The sequence below is a fragment of the Pongo abelii genome, chromosome 2 (genome assembly GCF_028885655.2).
Source record: "Pongo abelii isolate AG06213 chromosome 2, NHGRI_mPonAbe1-v2.0_pri, whole genome shotgun sequence".
Lineage (NCBI taxonomy): Eukaryota > Metazoa > Chordata > Mammalia > Primates > Hominidae > Pongo > Pongo abelii.
This window is the reverse complement of record NC_085928.1, coordinates 188,803,402-188,819,852: the sequence shown is the minus strand read 5'-3', so window position 1 is coordinate 188,819,852 and position 16,451 is coordinate 188,803,402. Positions and strand designations below refer to the sequence as shown.

Genomic DNA, 16,451 nt, shown 5'->3' with positions numbered 1-16,451 from the left:
TGCCTAAGTGATGGGGGAGGATGGAGGAGGAGACAAACAGCAGGGTCCCACCCCCCCAGTGGTATTACCTCTGCATGTATGAGCGCAGGAGTGTGATTCCCAGCAGAAAATACATCATGATGGAGCACACCATCATAGCCAGTCCCAGGAGAATAGCTCGGTCCTCTCCTGCCTTCAGTGCTGTGACTGTTTTCCTTTTGTCCAGGAGGTCATGGTCCCTGATTTTCTGGTAAATATTTCTGAGGTTAAAAACAATATGGTCTTACATTAAGTTTAGTTAATCAGCATGCCCCTAGAGAGCAGGTCAGTTTCTGCCCATGCCTTCCTAGGGCCCTCCAAACCTGCTTCAGTGCAGCAGGACCTCAGTGTGTGTCCACTACCTCCCACACAAGCACACACATGCACACATGCATGCACACACACTCACAAGCACATGCACACCTATATGTGTACCAGTCCTGAGCAGAAATAAGCCCTCCTTCTTTACTCTGGGGCCAATGTCTAACTGAAAATTAATTTTCCTTCTATCTAATTCTAAAGAAAGAAACCAATCCCCTCAACCCTCAAAATAATGCTTTGGGTTTGTTGACTTTACCATTTAACCCAAAGCTGATCATTATTGATTTTTAAATAATTTTGGAATACCTAATGGAGCATTGATTCAAATAAATGGCAACATATACTAGGAATATATCAAATTAATCTTTCATTTCTCTTCAGTAGTGATAGGCAGAAGTTATTTTGTTTAACATTTTTCTCAAGCTGAGGGCTGCTTAGGGCTTTGTTGGCTTGAGATTGATAAGCAGTTGAAGATGTAGAGTGGTGACCCAGCTATTCTTATATGTGAAAACTTTCCATTGAGTTAGAAAAGTGTCATTCAAATCGAGGCCAGGCCCTATAACTTTGGACAGTTTTATTAGTATTTTTGTTTTTTATTTTAGAGCAGCAATGTAGGGTAAGAAAGAACAAGAAATCGAAATCAACTGTCTCCTGAGTTCAGACTGATTTCACTGCTTATTAGCTGTGTGATCAATAACAAGTGCCTTAGCCTTTCTGATCCCCAGTCACCTGCAAAGTGAAAATAATGATTAAATGCATTTTAATGGCTAAGTGACATGATACAAGCAAATTATTTAAGAGAATGACTGACATGAGATTTGGCCGGGCGTGGCGGCTCACGCCTGTAATCCCAGCACTTTGGGAGGCTGAGGTGGGCGGATCACAAGGTCAGACGATCGAGATCATCCTGGCTAACATGGTGAAACCCCGTCTCTACTAAAAAAAAAAATACAAAAAATTAGCCAGACGTGGTGGTGGGCACCTGTAGTCCCAGCTACTCGGGAGGCTGAGGCAAGAGAATGGCGTGAACCTGGGAGGCGGAGCTTGCAGTGAGCCGAGATCGCGCCACTGCACTCCAGCCTGGGTGAAAGAGCGAGTCTCCATCTCAAAAAAAAAAAAAAAAAAAAAAGAATAACTGACAAGAGATTAGTAATAAATGTTCCCATTCAAAAATGGGGTGGGGAGCTACAGCTCAATGACACGGACATCAGAACATCCTAACATTGCTACTATTCTCCAGAGAATTTTTAATGGACAAAATGGCAAGAAAATGAGTAGTGTATAAAGCTTGGGGTTGGAGGATTGGATTTGAAACCAGGTCTGGAGGAGAAGGTAGAAAAGAAATGCGGAAGTGCTGGATGCTTGGGGAGATGATGAGAAGCTTGAGTAGGAAGGCAATGCTCAGGAGTTCCTGCAAGGCCTGCGACCGAGAAACAGCTCATGATTTTTCGGTGTCTATTTTGAGGAGGGAGCTTTGGATTGCAGGGCAGTGGAAATGGGAAAATCGCTGGCCTTTAGAGCCTAGAAACAGCAAGGAGGACAAATAAAATGCTGAAAATGGAAAAAGAAACTCTTAAGTCATTTTTTTTTTAGCTTCAGGCAAAAAGCCAATATGCACAAGAATAACTTCAGATTTTTCATTCAAATTTTTATGGCTAATCACTCTTGTTGCTTGGGAGAGGAACCAGAGTTGACTCTAAAGTGGAACTTTGTGGGGGAGGGAATATATGCCTGTTGTTTGCGCAGTTGTGTGTTTATTCAGGGCTTATATTTAGCTTTGTGCTCCAGGGCTGCCTGACTGGTGTTTATGGCCAGTGTCTGTTCTGATTGGCTGATCCATTCTGGGCTGGTTGCTAAATATTTTGATTCCTTATAGAGGTGATGGAGTGTGTATGTACTTAATATATTTCCATGAGGTTGTAGGGCCGAGTATTTATTAATCTAAGTATTGGTTGTGCAAAATTAACTGATTAGCTTCTTCTTATTATTTTAAAGTTCCCTTTATGAGGTGGTTTATATAAATCTTACTCTTTCCTTGAGAAGTGAGCCCATTGTAGTAGGAGAGTCAGAGCTAAATACAGGCCTTTGTTTATCATCTTTTCATGGCCCTGTCTTTCCTGGCTTGTTCCCACTCTCACTTGCTGTTGGCTGCTCATGGTCATTACTAGAGGCCTGGAGAGCCCATATCTTTCATTGTTCCCCAGCTCCCAATCCCAGTGCCCCTGGATTAGCTGGCCTGCCCTGCCTTTGACTTCCACAGACTGGCAACCACCCACCCTCTGTGTTTCTTCATTCTTTTTTGAGATTTTGTTTGGAAATTCTAGGATTTACATCAAAGCTTTTAAAACTTCACCCTTTATGAACTCAAATTTTAAAAAATCAGTGTCCGTTAGCAGCTAAAGCCAGTGGGCTGAAAGCTTTTCTGAATCAGGAAGAGACAGGCTGAGTCTGAGTAGCTTCAAAGACCTGCTGTAAAATAATAATCTGCTGTTACTTCACTTATATTATTTATCAACATGTATTTAACTCTGATGGCTGCCAGAGATCTGCATTTCCTGCAGATAGAAGACAGCGAGGAGGGAGCATAATCTCACAATTCCAGGGCATTAGACTGTCGCACAGCATCACTTAGGTCAGCCTATACCCATAAAAGAGAAGAAGTGTAATCAGTCAGTTGTGTCATCAGAACAAGAAGCATATAAAAATGATTCAAACGTGTAATTCAAAAACAAATCACAATTTGAAAGTGGTTAACAAATGTTTTTGATATGCTCTGGAATGTATAGAGAGGGGAAAAGTGAATGATTTTCATACAGCCCAAAAATATCTGAGAAATCAGGATACTACCCAGCAAAATGAAAGTGGGTGAGTGGAGCGGGCCATACCCATGGAATTCATTGGTAAATGATTATAGAATTAATGGAAAATAAAGAAATGAATAAATGATTTGGAAGAGCAAAGAGTTCAGTTTAGGTTCACAAACTTCTCCTGAATGCTGGTAATCTCTTGTTATTGGGGATATGCCCCCTGCCCCAAAAGAAAACAGACATGTATATAAATATCAGCATAGGGTGAAAAATTTAATGATGGAGCAATTCACAGAGTACTATGGGAATAGAGAAGAGGGAAGGATACCCCAGCCTGAGGGAGCAGGACAGAGAGCCAGCGTTGAGTTTAGGGAAGCGTTCCTGAAGGAGAAACGCCTTAAACAAAATCTTCAAGATTGAATCAGAGTTAACCAAATGAGACAAAGAGTCAAGGGTATTTTAGGCAGAAGGACTCACATGAACAAAGGGATGGAGACTTGCAATTGTATGCTGAATATCAGAAACTACAACTGTTTTAATATTACTGAGATGCCTATGGGACAGGGAAAAAGAGGCAGATGAGTTTGCAAAGGTAGGTAGGCCATGAAGGGTTTTGTAAGTCATTCTAAAGAGCTTGGCCTTTATTCTGTAGTGAATGGGAACCTGTCAGAGGGTGACATGATTGAGTTTCAAAATGATCACTCTAGCTTCTGTGCAGAGTTTAAGAAACAGGATAAGGCTTAAATCAGAGAGGAATGGGGGGATTGTTACTGTAGTGTTGGCAAAGGACAGTGAGGGCTGGATCTAGGATCAAGGTAGGATGTAGAAAGAAGAAACGATACATGGAGAAATATCTATGAGACAGAACTTCAGGATTTGGTGGCTGATAGAATACAGGGGATGATGAGGAAGTAAGAAAAAGGATATAGTTTAGATTTATGCTCTAGTACTTGGTGTGGATGACTGGACAAATCGTGGAGAGTGGTAAGGTGAGATTCTTGTTTCCGTATTTCCCTACTCTTCCAGGATCCAAAGAGGTGACTTCTGCTGACCTTGCTAAAGAGGAAGAAAGTGATTGTACATTTATAGATTCTATTTCCACAAGTTTAGTGTCCTAAGCACAGGCAGAGGAGTGACTAATCTCAACGGTGAGATAGGCCAGAGTCAGAGGGCCACCTATATTTTTTGGGTCATTGCTTATGTGTGGCATAATTTTTATAAAAAAAATTATCATTTGGACTTGCTTTTGTTCAGGTTTTGGTTTTTTGCATGTCCAGGTAGTAAAGGTAGTAAGTCTCAGCTGGGAAAGAGGGTGTTTACAGCCTGAGACAGAGTGCGTTAGTTGGCCCCTTCTACACCATGTTGTCTTCAGTGCTAGTTGGAAGGAGCATGATGCCATATTTTGGGCCACAGCCCTATGCATCCTTTTCCATACTAGGAAGCCTTGTAATGCGAGTTACTGTGTAAGCATTAACAAGGCTGATAGCTTATCACCCTTTGGTTCTTTCTGTCTATTCTTTATGAATCTACCTGAGAGGAATTGAGGGTGGGGGTGGTAGTGCTAAGAATAATGGAATGAGGGACAATTCACTGACGTAGAGAGCTCAGGAGGAAGAATGAGTCTGGGGTATGACTACAAATTCCATTTTGACTAAGTAAGTGTGCTGCCCAACAGTGGGTGTAGAGCAGGAATTTGACTTTATAAGTTTGAAGCTGATCTAGCCTTGGTGTGTCCTGGCAAGGCACCATATTTAAGGTCTGTTGAGATAGTCTTGGCTTCATGGTGAACCACATGTTGACAGTAACAAATAGTAGATATGTGCAGTCTTTACTATATATAGGGAACATTCTGCTCAAAGCCTTTGGAGAATAGAAGTTGTTAATAAATCTACAGGGCAAATCCAAGTATAACAAAAGTGTTTGTGATAAATATGTTGTAAACAAAGTATTTTCAATTGTTTAGTAAGGCTTCAATCAATTTTACGCCAAGCATTAGTCAACCTGGTAAAATTTTATTTTGAGCTCCTTTTATATAGTTTCTTGAAGTTTGATATTGGGGCTCAGCCCATAATTCATAAACAAATTATTTATGAGGCTATGCATATACAAATATGGATATAAAGAGTAAAATGTGAAAGAAAGTTTTCCTCCTTGGGTGTCACACCCATTTAAATTCAGATTCCCTTGGTATCTATCCTATAAAGAGAAGGAGAAAAATATTCAGGTTAAGGCAGCATAAAGGCCATTTATGAATTAATTTGCTTATTCATTAGTCAACATTTCTAAGTCTTCATCAGATGAAATACAATGTGCTAAGTTCTGGCGATACCAAATAAATAAGACTTAGAGTCCCAAGGGAGCTGAGTGAGATGTCAGTCATTGCAATGTATGGCAATGAGACTGATTAGATAGGTGTGTACAGCAGAAGCAAACTGATATGCCAAGGGCCAACTTGCTAAAGGATCAGTTTCTCAATGGCTAATTCCCCAAAAGCCAGTTTACTGAAGGATCAGCTCACTACATAAATATTTTGCCAACTTTACCACACTTACAGATTTAACAAAGACTTATTTTAAGGAGTATTGTTTTAAATATAGTAAATGAATATAAATAAATTTTTGTATGAATATTTTAAGACTATATTTTAAAAATCTGTTCAATCATAAAGTGTATTTTTCTTATGGATATATTCATCTTAGTGGTATTTTAGGATCAGTTTGATATTTTTAAAAGCTAAGTTTTCTAAGGCGGCTTAGTCTCTTTGTAAATATATTCTTATGAATATATTTATAAATATGCCTTTCTTGAATATGTTTGTGAATATATCCTTCTAACAAATATGACAAAAATTTAGCATTTCATGTGGGAGCCTTTCAATTTTTACTAGTTTTCAAATTCTTTTTAGAGTCACTGGCTGTTTTGCTAATATTTTAGAATTATTGAAATTCTTGTGGCAAATTTCACATTATGACCACTTTGATGGATTTATCAACTTTATCAATTAATCAAAATTTGTTTCTTGTACTCATTGATAAAGGTTATGGTAAGAATGGTAGGACCCTCTGCTAAGTTGAAAAGAAGAATCAGTGAAACACGAAGTCTGGCCCACTGACCTAGAGAGGGGAACACACAGGGGTAGAGGAGGGAAGACTAGTGGGCAGAGGAAGCAGGAGGGCATGGCTGGGATGGGGGTGGGGGGAACAAGGGACCGAGATGAAGGGAGACTGGAGGCAGAGGGTGTCTGGGACAAGAGATGGAAAGACAGAGGGGCGGAGAGATTGAGAGACAGTGGCTGCAGAGAATGAGAGACAGAGTGGAGCGAATCTGAAGGCCCTAAATCTGGCCCCCCTGTAAATGTTTTCATTCCATTTAGTGTGGTTTATTGTAGAACTGTGTAGGGTTACAGTGATCATACAAAATTTGTGGTATATAGCTAAATTCGATAAATTCATCAAAATGACTGATGGCAAATGGATTCTTTGGCAAATTGGCTTCAGGCACATTGGCCATTACTTTTTCAGGCATTCCTTAAAATGAACATTCAGTGGATCGATGGTAGAAGAAAAAAACAGAAAAGGGCTAAATAAATGTCAGGAATTAAAAACCATAACTACCGACATGTTATGGATTAAATTGGCCCAGGGCTATGATTTACAAGCTCAAAGGTGGTTTAGGAAGCCTGCCAGTTAGGGACCATAACTTGATTTAAATGGTGATGATTAAGAGTCCTTTGACAGACCAAACTAAGTCTTGGACGAGCAAATGATTGAGAAGGGAAGAGTATCCAGGCAGAATATGAGAGAATAGAGGTAGTGGAGTGTGGTTGGATTCCAGGATATTGTGGGCGGGGAATGGCAGACAGTGAGCTGGTTAGATAGGCAGGGACCAGAGAAACAGGATCTTGTATGTCTTTTGAAGTTAGAGGGGGCATTAAAAGAATTAAGCAAGTACAATGATTAGATACATGCTTTAGAAAGATTACTGGTATTAGTGTGGTTGGTTGTTTAGAAATGTTTACATATGGAGACAAAGGGACTGATTCTTAAACTCTCCCAGTGTTTCAGGTATTAGATAAAGAGGGGTTTAAAAAAAGAGAAATGATGGAGGAGATTAAGATTTAGATTTACTTAGATGAAGCTGGAAGCCATTATCCTCAGCAAACTAACGCAGAAACAGAAAACCAAACACCGCATGTTCTCACTTATAAGTGGGAGCTGAGCAATGAGAACATGTGGACACAGGGACGGGAACAACACTTACTGGGGCATGTTGACGGAGAGTGGGAGTGGAAGAGTGTTAGGGAAAACAGCTAATGCATGCTGGGCTTAATACCTAGGTGTTGGGTTGATAGGTGCAGCAAACCATCTATGGCACATGTTTACCTATGTAACAAACCTGCATATCCTGTACATGTACCCCAGAACTTAAGAACAAACAAACAAACAAACAAATAGATTTAGATCTGGGCATCATTTGTGTCTAGAACTAGCAACACTATGGGTTTTAATGAGACTCTTTAAGTAGTCAGAGAAACAAAAGACAGCGTGGCCACTAAAACATGGAAAAGGCAGAAAAGAATTCTGCAGAATCCTGAAGCTATCAGATACATGATGGGGCACCTGATGGATGCAGGGAAGAGAAGTAGGGAAAGCATGAATTAGAAATGAAGAATTAAATATATCTGAAATTACTTGGCTGAGAGCTCTTTTGGAACTTACATGTGCTGAATATTTATGTTTGTGCCTCTCTGGCCCAGTGAATACTGAGCTGTTCAAGAGTTAAAGACAGACCACATCTTTGTAAGTTCAGTCTCTTGCATGTATTAGGCTCACAAAATATGTTCCTTTTATTTGGACTAGACTGGCTACAACAAGCATAGGTTGTGAGATAGGCAGTTATAGGGAGGCTGAATGGTCTATTAAAACTAAATAAATCAGGGAACGATGGCTAGAACAGACCTCCAGTTTCTGTCTTCCCATCAGTGTCCATTGGACTCTACCACCAACAAATTTAGTATTCTTTCCAGAAAAAAATCAAACTCTCCAGGCACTGAACCCTCTAGTTCCCAGACTTAGGGAAACATTACCTTCTGTTAGATCTTATGAAGGTGAACCTATGAGGCAATGGATTGCTGAGTGCCTTCAGAGCTTCAGTGAGCACAGCTGCTATACATCTCTGCCCCACGAGAACACACCTGTTATTTCATATGGCAGAGAAGGCATGGCATTGATGAACACAGCCATTGTTCTGCCTTCTGTCCACCAAAGCCTCCTCCGTTTTTGAGATGCGCTTCTTTTACGTATATCCTCATCTTCAATTAGTTCAGATTTTATAGATTTTTCCTTGAGCTGGTAGGTATATTTTTTATGGTACAATTTGATTAGTTTAATTATTATTATCTGTTTTGGTCTTTTAATGTGTACATTTCATCAGGAGCAATGTGTTTTTGAGTTTGGGGAGAAATGACAGTCACACTTCATTTATTTATATATTTGTCATTAACATGAAGGATTTTGTCCATGAGCTTAACGTTATTATTGCCAACGTATTAATTCATGGGACTTCCCAGGAAGTCTTGTAACACTGTGACCCAGGTCTTATGGGTAAGACACTAAAAGTGAGAACAAAATTATGGAAACAAAGGTTGGAATTATTCTTTTTAGTTTTGCCTTTAGCTTATTAGATAACAAACTCTCCCAATGATATCTTAATATTTTAATTCATATTCATTTTTGTTGGACCAATTAGCATATTAAATTTTATGAAAAGCTTTCATCCAAGATATAGAAAGAGACAGAAAATTATGTGAATTGTCCAGATAAGTGAGGGTGTTATAACCTAGAGAGACTTTGAGAAGTACTGGCCTTTTTATTGACCACATTATTTGGCTCTAATGCAATAATGCTAGAAATAAATAACAAAAAATAACTAGAATGACATCTACAGAAGAAATTAAAACCATAGTACAAAGAACTCATGGGTCATAGAATAAAGTCCAACAAAAATTAAAAATCAGAATTAAATGATATGAAAAACACTCTAGAGCAACTAGTGGGATGCAGCTAAAGCAAAACTATATATTTCTAAGGATAGAAATATATAGTTTCAAATACTTATATTAGATAAGAAGAAAGCCTGAAGATTAATGCACTAGGCATCCAAATTAAAGTATGGATTTGTTAGGAAAAGTAAGTTAGGAAAAGATTAACAGAATATACTAAAACAAAGTATAAGGAAGGAAATAATAAACTTGAGCAGAAATAAATGAAATAGATGAACTGTATTAAAGGAGTAATTAGTTCAAAGGTTAATTTCTTTTGAAAAGACTAATGAAAAACTGAAAAAATTGATCAAGGAAAAAATAGAAAAGGGCCAAATAAGTATCAGGAATTAAAAACTGTAACTACAGATAATGTATGGATTGGAGAGAAAATATTGAAAATAACTATATAATGAGACATTTGAAAACTCTGAAGTACATAACTTCCTGAAATATACAGCAAACTTTTTCAAAAATATAACTTACTGAAACTGATTCAGAAATAAATAGAAAACTCAAATAGTTATAAATCATTAAAAATTTGAATCATCAATTAAAAATATCACCATAATGGAAACAGTAGTCTCTGATGATTTATAGCTAAACTCTACTTATAGTATACAAATCATTCCAGAATATAGAAAAAGATGAAATGCTACCCAACCTGTTAATGAAGTTAGTAAACTTTGATACTAAAACCAAATCAGAACAATACACAAAAAAATTATAGGTCAATATCTTTCACAAACATAAACGTGAAATTTTAAAAACAAGTTAAACTAGCAATATATAAAAATGAAAATATATCATGATCAAGCTGTGGTTATCCCAGGAACTTATAATGTGGGTTATTATTTGAGTAGTAATGTAATCTGTTACATAAATAATATATTAAAGGGGTTATAATCATATAATAATGTAATAAATGTAGAGAAACATATTTGACAAAGTTTAACATTCATTCATGATAAAAACTCCTATCAAATTAAAAATAGATAGGAACATCCTTAATATGATAAGTGGTATAGAAGAAATACCTATAGTAAACTTGATACTTAATGGTGAAATGTTGACAGAATCCATTTTATGAGCAGAAACAAAAGTAAAGATGTCCATTATTACCTGTTTTATTCATGATTTACTGATTTACTGGCAGTATAACGTATGAATGAATAGTACATTTACTGTAAAGAAGAAATAAAGACTTATTCACCAGTGATGTAATTATGAAGAAAATACAAAAGAATCTATAGATAAATTATTAATAAGAAAATTTAGGCTGGGTGAGGTGGCTTGCACCTGTAATCTCTACACTTTGGGAGGCTAAGGTGGGAGGATGATCACTTGAACTCAGGAGTTCAAGACCACAGCAAGGCACCATCTCTAAAAAGAAAATTAGCCAGGCCTAGTGGTGCATGCCCGTAGTTTCAGCTGCTTGGGGTGCCGAGGTGGGAGGATTGCTTGAGCCGAGGATTTCAAGGCTGCAGTGAATCATGATTGTGCTACTGTACTCCAGCCAGTGTGACAGAGCAAGACCCTTTTGCAAGAAACAAAACAAAACAAAAAACAAACAAAAACTAGTATAGTTGCTGAAACCAAAGTGATATGCAATAGTCAATTGCCTTTTTACATATTAGCAAAAATAGTGTAATTTAAACATTACAAAAAAAAAGAGAGCACTCAAAAGTAAATGGAACAAAACCAAAAATTGACAAATGGGACTTAATTAAACTAAAGAGCTTCTGCACAGCAAAATAAATAATTAACAGAGTAAACAGACTACCTACAGAATGGGAGAAAATATTTGCAAGCTCTGCACCTGACAAAGGACTAATATCCAGAATCTATCGGGAAGTTAAACAAATCAACAAGAAGAAAACACATAACCCATTGAAAAGTGGACAAAGGACGTGAACAGACACTTCTCAAAAAAAGACACATATATGCAAGCCAATAAACATGAAAAAATACTCAACATTACTAATCATTAGAGAAATGCAAATTAAGACCACAATGAGACCATGCAGGGTGGCTACTATTAAAAAGCCAAAAATAACAGATGTTGGTGAGGCTGAGAGGAAAAGGGAACACTTAGGCACTGTTGGTGGAAATGTAACTTAGTTCAACCTCTATGAAAAGCAGTGTGGAGATTTCTCAAATTACTAAAAATGGAACTACTATTTGACCCAGCAACGATAATTGATACCATTACTGGAGTGGGTATCTACCCAAAGGAAAAGAAATCATTCTGTCAAAAAATATCTGCACTCATATGTTTATCAAAGCACTATTCATAATAGTAAAGTCATAGAATCAACCTAAGTGTTCATCAAATGTGGCACACATACAACATCAAATATTGAACAGCCATAAAAAAGAATGAAATCATGTCATTTGCAGTGGGAGGCTATTATCCTAAGTGAATTAACGCAGAAACTGAAAATCAAATACCGCATGTTCTCACTTACACGTGGGAGTTAAACAATGGGTACATGTGGACATAAAACTGGAAACAATAGACACTGGGGACTCCAAAAGGGGGCAGGGAGGGAGGGAAAAAAGAGTTGAAAAACTACCTATTGGGTACTAGGTTCACTATTTGGTTGATGGGTTCAATAGAGGCCCAAACTTCAGTATTACTCAATATGCCCATATAACAAATCTTGCACATGTATCTCCTGAGTCTAAGATTAAAACAACAACAACAACAGCAGCAACAACAACAACAAAGTAGTGAAGTTATGAGAGTAGGGGTCGTTCAAGTTTCTTTGTTTTTTGGCAGGATAATGAAAGCATTAATTATCTTCATATTGGTCAATTCATGCACACATATGAAAATGTAATTATCTAAAAACATAAATGAAATATCCAAATTTCCAAATGGGAGAAAATAAAATACAATTTTAAAGACTTAATTAGTTTGGTTGAATTAAACAGACCAAAATTACACAAACAAAAGATGAGTTAAAAAGTAACTTGAGTTTGAAAAAGGCAGCCCAAGTATATTAGTAATCATAATTGATTTACTCTACAATATTATCCTGAAAGTTCCTGCCAGTAGAGTAAGAGTGTAACACATGAGAAAAAACCATAAGGATTGGAAACGAAGAAACATTATTATTTGTAGAAAATACAAATAGGGAAATCAAAACAAATCTATCAGCAACTATTTAAAAACATACTGAGTTCTACAAGGTTGATTGATAGAAAAAAATCAGTAACTACAAAAGCAGTAGCATTTCTATACATCAGCAGTAAAAACACATATATAACATAAGAGGTATGATTATAATTGCCACAAAATGTTGCTTAAATATATATCTAATGAAATAATTGCAAAATGATACTGGATGAAATATATAATTCATGAATAAATAAGGAATTATATTCCGGGATGTGGAGACTCAATATTTAAAACAATTCAGTTATTCAATAAATTCAATGCCATTTCAATACAAAGATAGTACTTAGGAATAAATCTAATAAATGATGTACACGTTTTTTTAAATGCAAAACTTTATTAGGAGATACTAGGGAAGACAAACCAATGTAGAGGTTAATTGTATTCATTCAGAGAAAGACTTGGTGACATAAAGATGTAAATTTATCACAAATTAATTAATAAATTTTATAAAATTCTAATAAAAATCCCAAGAGTTTTTTTTGGGAAGTGTGATAGGTGTGACTTGCCAACCTGATTTTAAAACTTACTTGGAAGTGCAAGTGGCTAAGAATAGTAAATACACTTCTGACTACAAAATAACAAGATGGGTGACTGGTCCTATCAAATATCAAGATGTATTACAGGCATAATGCTAAAATTTGTAAACTGATGTGTGGTGTTTGTCTGAGGTAGACAAAACTGGCTGCTAGAACAGAATAGAGATTCAAAGCATATCCATGTACATATGGAAATGTAATATATGACAAGTGATTTTTAGATCAATGGGGAAAGGAAAAACTCTCCAATAAATGATGCTGGGGCAATTGGTTATCCATATAAAAACTGAATATTGGGTATCAGCTCCAGATGACTAAATACTTAATTGTGAAAGATAATGCTACATAAAATTTAGAAAACTGTGCAGGAGGATGTCTATTTGAATCTGGAGTAGGATGGGATTTCGAAATGTTCCAAAAATTGTTAATTTAGAATATATTAAAATTACCAAGCACCGCATGTTCTCACTCATGGGTGGAAATTGAACAATGGGAACACATGGACACAGGAAGGGGAACATCACACACCGGGGACTGTCGTGGGGTGGGGGGAGGGGGGAGGGATAGCATTAGGAGATATACCTAATGCTAAATGACGAGTTAATGGGTGCAGCACACCATCATGGCACATGTATACATATGTAACAAACCTGCACGTTGTGCACATGTACCCTAAAACTTAAAGTATAATAATAAAAAAATTAAGAACATATTAATATATTTATCAAAAGACATGATAAAGAAAGTGAAAAGCCAAACCACAAACTGGGAGAAGCTATTTGCATACATATAGCAGATAAATAATTAATATGGACTTTTATAAAGAATTCCTGCAAGTCAAGAAAAGACAAACAATCCAGTAGAAAAACGATAAGAGGTATGATTATAATTGCCACAAAATGTTACTTAAATATAAATCTAATGAAATAATTGCAAATTATTTAAACAGTCAAGTATTTGACCTAATTGGGCCAAATATTTAAACAGTCAACTCAGAAAAAAGGACTAAGGAAGTAGACTCAATCTCATTACTAATCTGAGAAATGAAAATTAAAATAAGAATACCTTCTTGATTACTGAAAATTAGAAATCTGAAAACTCTAAACAAGGCTGTTGAGCAATGGGAATCGCATGTATCGCTCCTTCGGAAAACCATGGCCTTACTTGGTAAAATTAAAGCTGTGTATACTTTTGAACCAACCATTCCCATGTTAGGTATAAATCTTAAGAAATCTTCATACATGTGCACAAAGAGACATGTACAAGAATAGCATCATTGTTAGCAATGACAAAAGACCTGGAAATAATGCAAATGTCGCTCAGCAGTAGACTGGATGAATAAATGGTAGTATGTTCATGTAGTGGGATACTACATAGCAGATAAAATGAACTACAGCGACTCACGTCAGCATTGGTAAATCATAGCAACACAATGTTTGGTGAAAAAAGCAAGTTGCAGAATAAATATGGCATGATTCCATTTATATGAAGTCTCCAAACATTCAGATGGAAACAATATATTGTTTAAAGATCCAAATGTGATAAACTCATGAAAAAAAAATTGGGGAATGGTATCCCCAAAATTCAGGATACTGATTGATATTGATTGATGGGGAGTAGAATAGTATTAGGAAAGCATCCTCAAGGGCTTCAAAAATTCTGATTGTTTTTTAAACTGAATGATGGGTACCTGGATGTTTATAATATCACTTTGTATATTAACATATGTAATAAATATTCATTTGTATCACTTCAATATTTAAAAAAACAATTTAAAGAATATTTGATAAACAGTCTGTAATGCCCTTAGCTTAAAAACCTCTCTCTTCTTTAATTTCTAAATTAATTATTCTGTTTGTTTGCTGCTTGAAATTTAGGGATCAGGCCGGGTGCAGTGGCTCACGCCTGTAATCCCAGCACTCTGGGAGGCTGAGGCGGGCGGATCACGAGGTCAGGAGATCGAGACCATCCTGGCTAACATGGTGAAGCCCCGTCTCTACTAAAAATACAAAAAAAAAAAAAAAAAAAAAGTTAGCCAGGTGTGGTGGCAGGCGCCTGTAGTCCCAGCTACTCAGGAGGCTGAGGTAGGAGAATGGTGTGAACCCGGGAGGTGGAGGTTGCAGTGAGCCAAGATCGCACCACTGCACTCCAGCCTGGGCAACAAAGCGAGACTCTGTCTCAAAAAAAAAAAAAAAAAAAAAAAGGAATTTAGGGATTAAAGTAAGTTCAACTAACAAAGAAGTTTGTTCAGAGAAGAAAAAAATATTTCTCCACATTGCTGGATTGCAGAATGGAAGATGAAGATAGGACCTTATGTTTTGCATATAGAAGATGATCAGAAAAAGATCTGGCTTGGAATTAAAATGAGGGAAAAAAAGTAAAACTGACTTCCATTTCTTCTGAGCAAAAAAACATTTAGTTTCAGAATTTTCAGTGAACTTTTCCTTCCACTGAAGTTGCTCTGCCTGCCCTTAAGCTGGTTTCCTGGTATTCTACCGTTTGAGGAATCCCAGGGAATCCGATATGCTGACACATTTGGCCCTGTTCTCAGGAAGAGGAGGTGTGGAGAGCAGCTGAGGATTTTGTACGGCCTGGCTTCTGGGATTGCTGTGGGAACACAGCTGGAGAAAGCAGGCACACACAGAGGCCAGGTTTGCAGAACAAGAAGAAACTGAATTACCAGCAATTTGAGGCAGTGCTGTCAGACAATCTAGTTAATTTATTTCCAAATAATTAACTGGAGGACCTTAATTATATAGATTAATTATCAGCCATCATCATCTTCATTATCACCATGTTTACTGCCACCAAGAGCACCTTAAACAGAGCCACAGATACTGCTCAAAGTCAGTTTAAAATCTGAGTCATATCTTCCAAGAGTTTGTGAATTAAGCAGCAAAGACGAAGATGTGGTCAAGAAAAAAGCACAGACAAATGAACTTCCAACATTAAACTAAGGAATGGCAGATTCTATTGCTTGTATTTTTTGGCCATGCAGACTTATTTAATAAGCTTTTGCATCCTCCTCTCATAAATAAAGCTTGCTGAAAAATGATTTCTTCATAGTCAATATTTTAATTATTATAAATCCCATAGTTCTGAAATCATACTTTAAAAATAAAAAATGAAAACAGTAATTTCAGTTTCATAGAATCTTACTGATGCAGAATACTAAGCTAATTGTTCACACCTTTCAAACTCCACAGATATTACCAATATGTCAGTCACATGTGTATTATCTTCTTTGATATGCAATATCCAACTCTATTTTAACATACTTTTCCTCTTGTGGGCTTGGCTGTTCACTATCACTCCAAATATTTCAAGTTTGACAAGAGCCTGGGCAGGTACTGAGGTACAGGGAGAGAGCATCAGCTTGGGTTCAAATCCTGATTCCATCACTGGCTAGTTGTTGGGCCTTTGGAAGTTATTGAAAATCTCTCAGTTATTTAAAAAGCCTTCGTTTCCTCATCTGTGAAGCCAGCATAATAATCTCTATCTTGAGAGAACACAATTAAAACCTGCAGTACACAGTAATTGCTTCT

At 36.8% G+C, this 16,451-nt stretch overlaps 1 protein-coding gene across 3 annotated transcripts in view; it reads right to left on the bottom strand.

The window, feature by feature from the left end:
- The window catches only part of KCNMB2 (potassium calcium-activated channel subfamily M regulatory beta subunit 2), a 303,117-nt gene that overhangs the window by 18,662 nt on the left and 268,004 nt on the right, over positions 1 to 16,451 (bottom strand). For all 3 annotated transcript variants that reach the window (XM_054553019.2, XM_054553020.2, XM_009239553.4), the window contains one exon: positions 69 to 239. In XM_054553019.2, the coding sequence (XP_054408994.1) occupies positions 69 to 239 (171 nt within the window). The remainder of the gene's footprint in view (positions 1 to 68; positions 240 to 16,451) is intronic.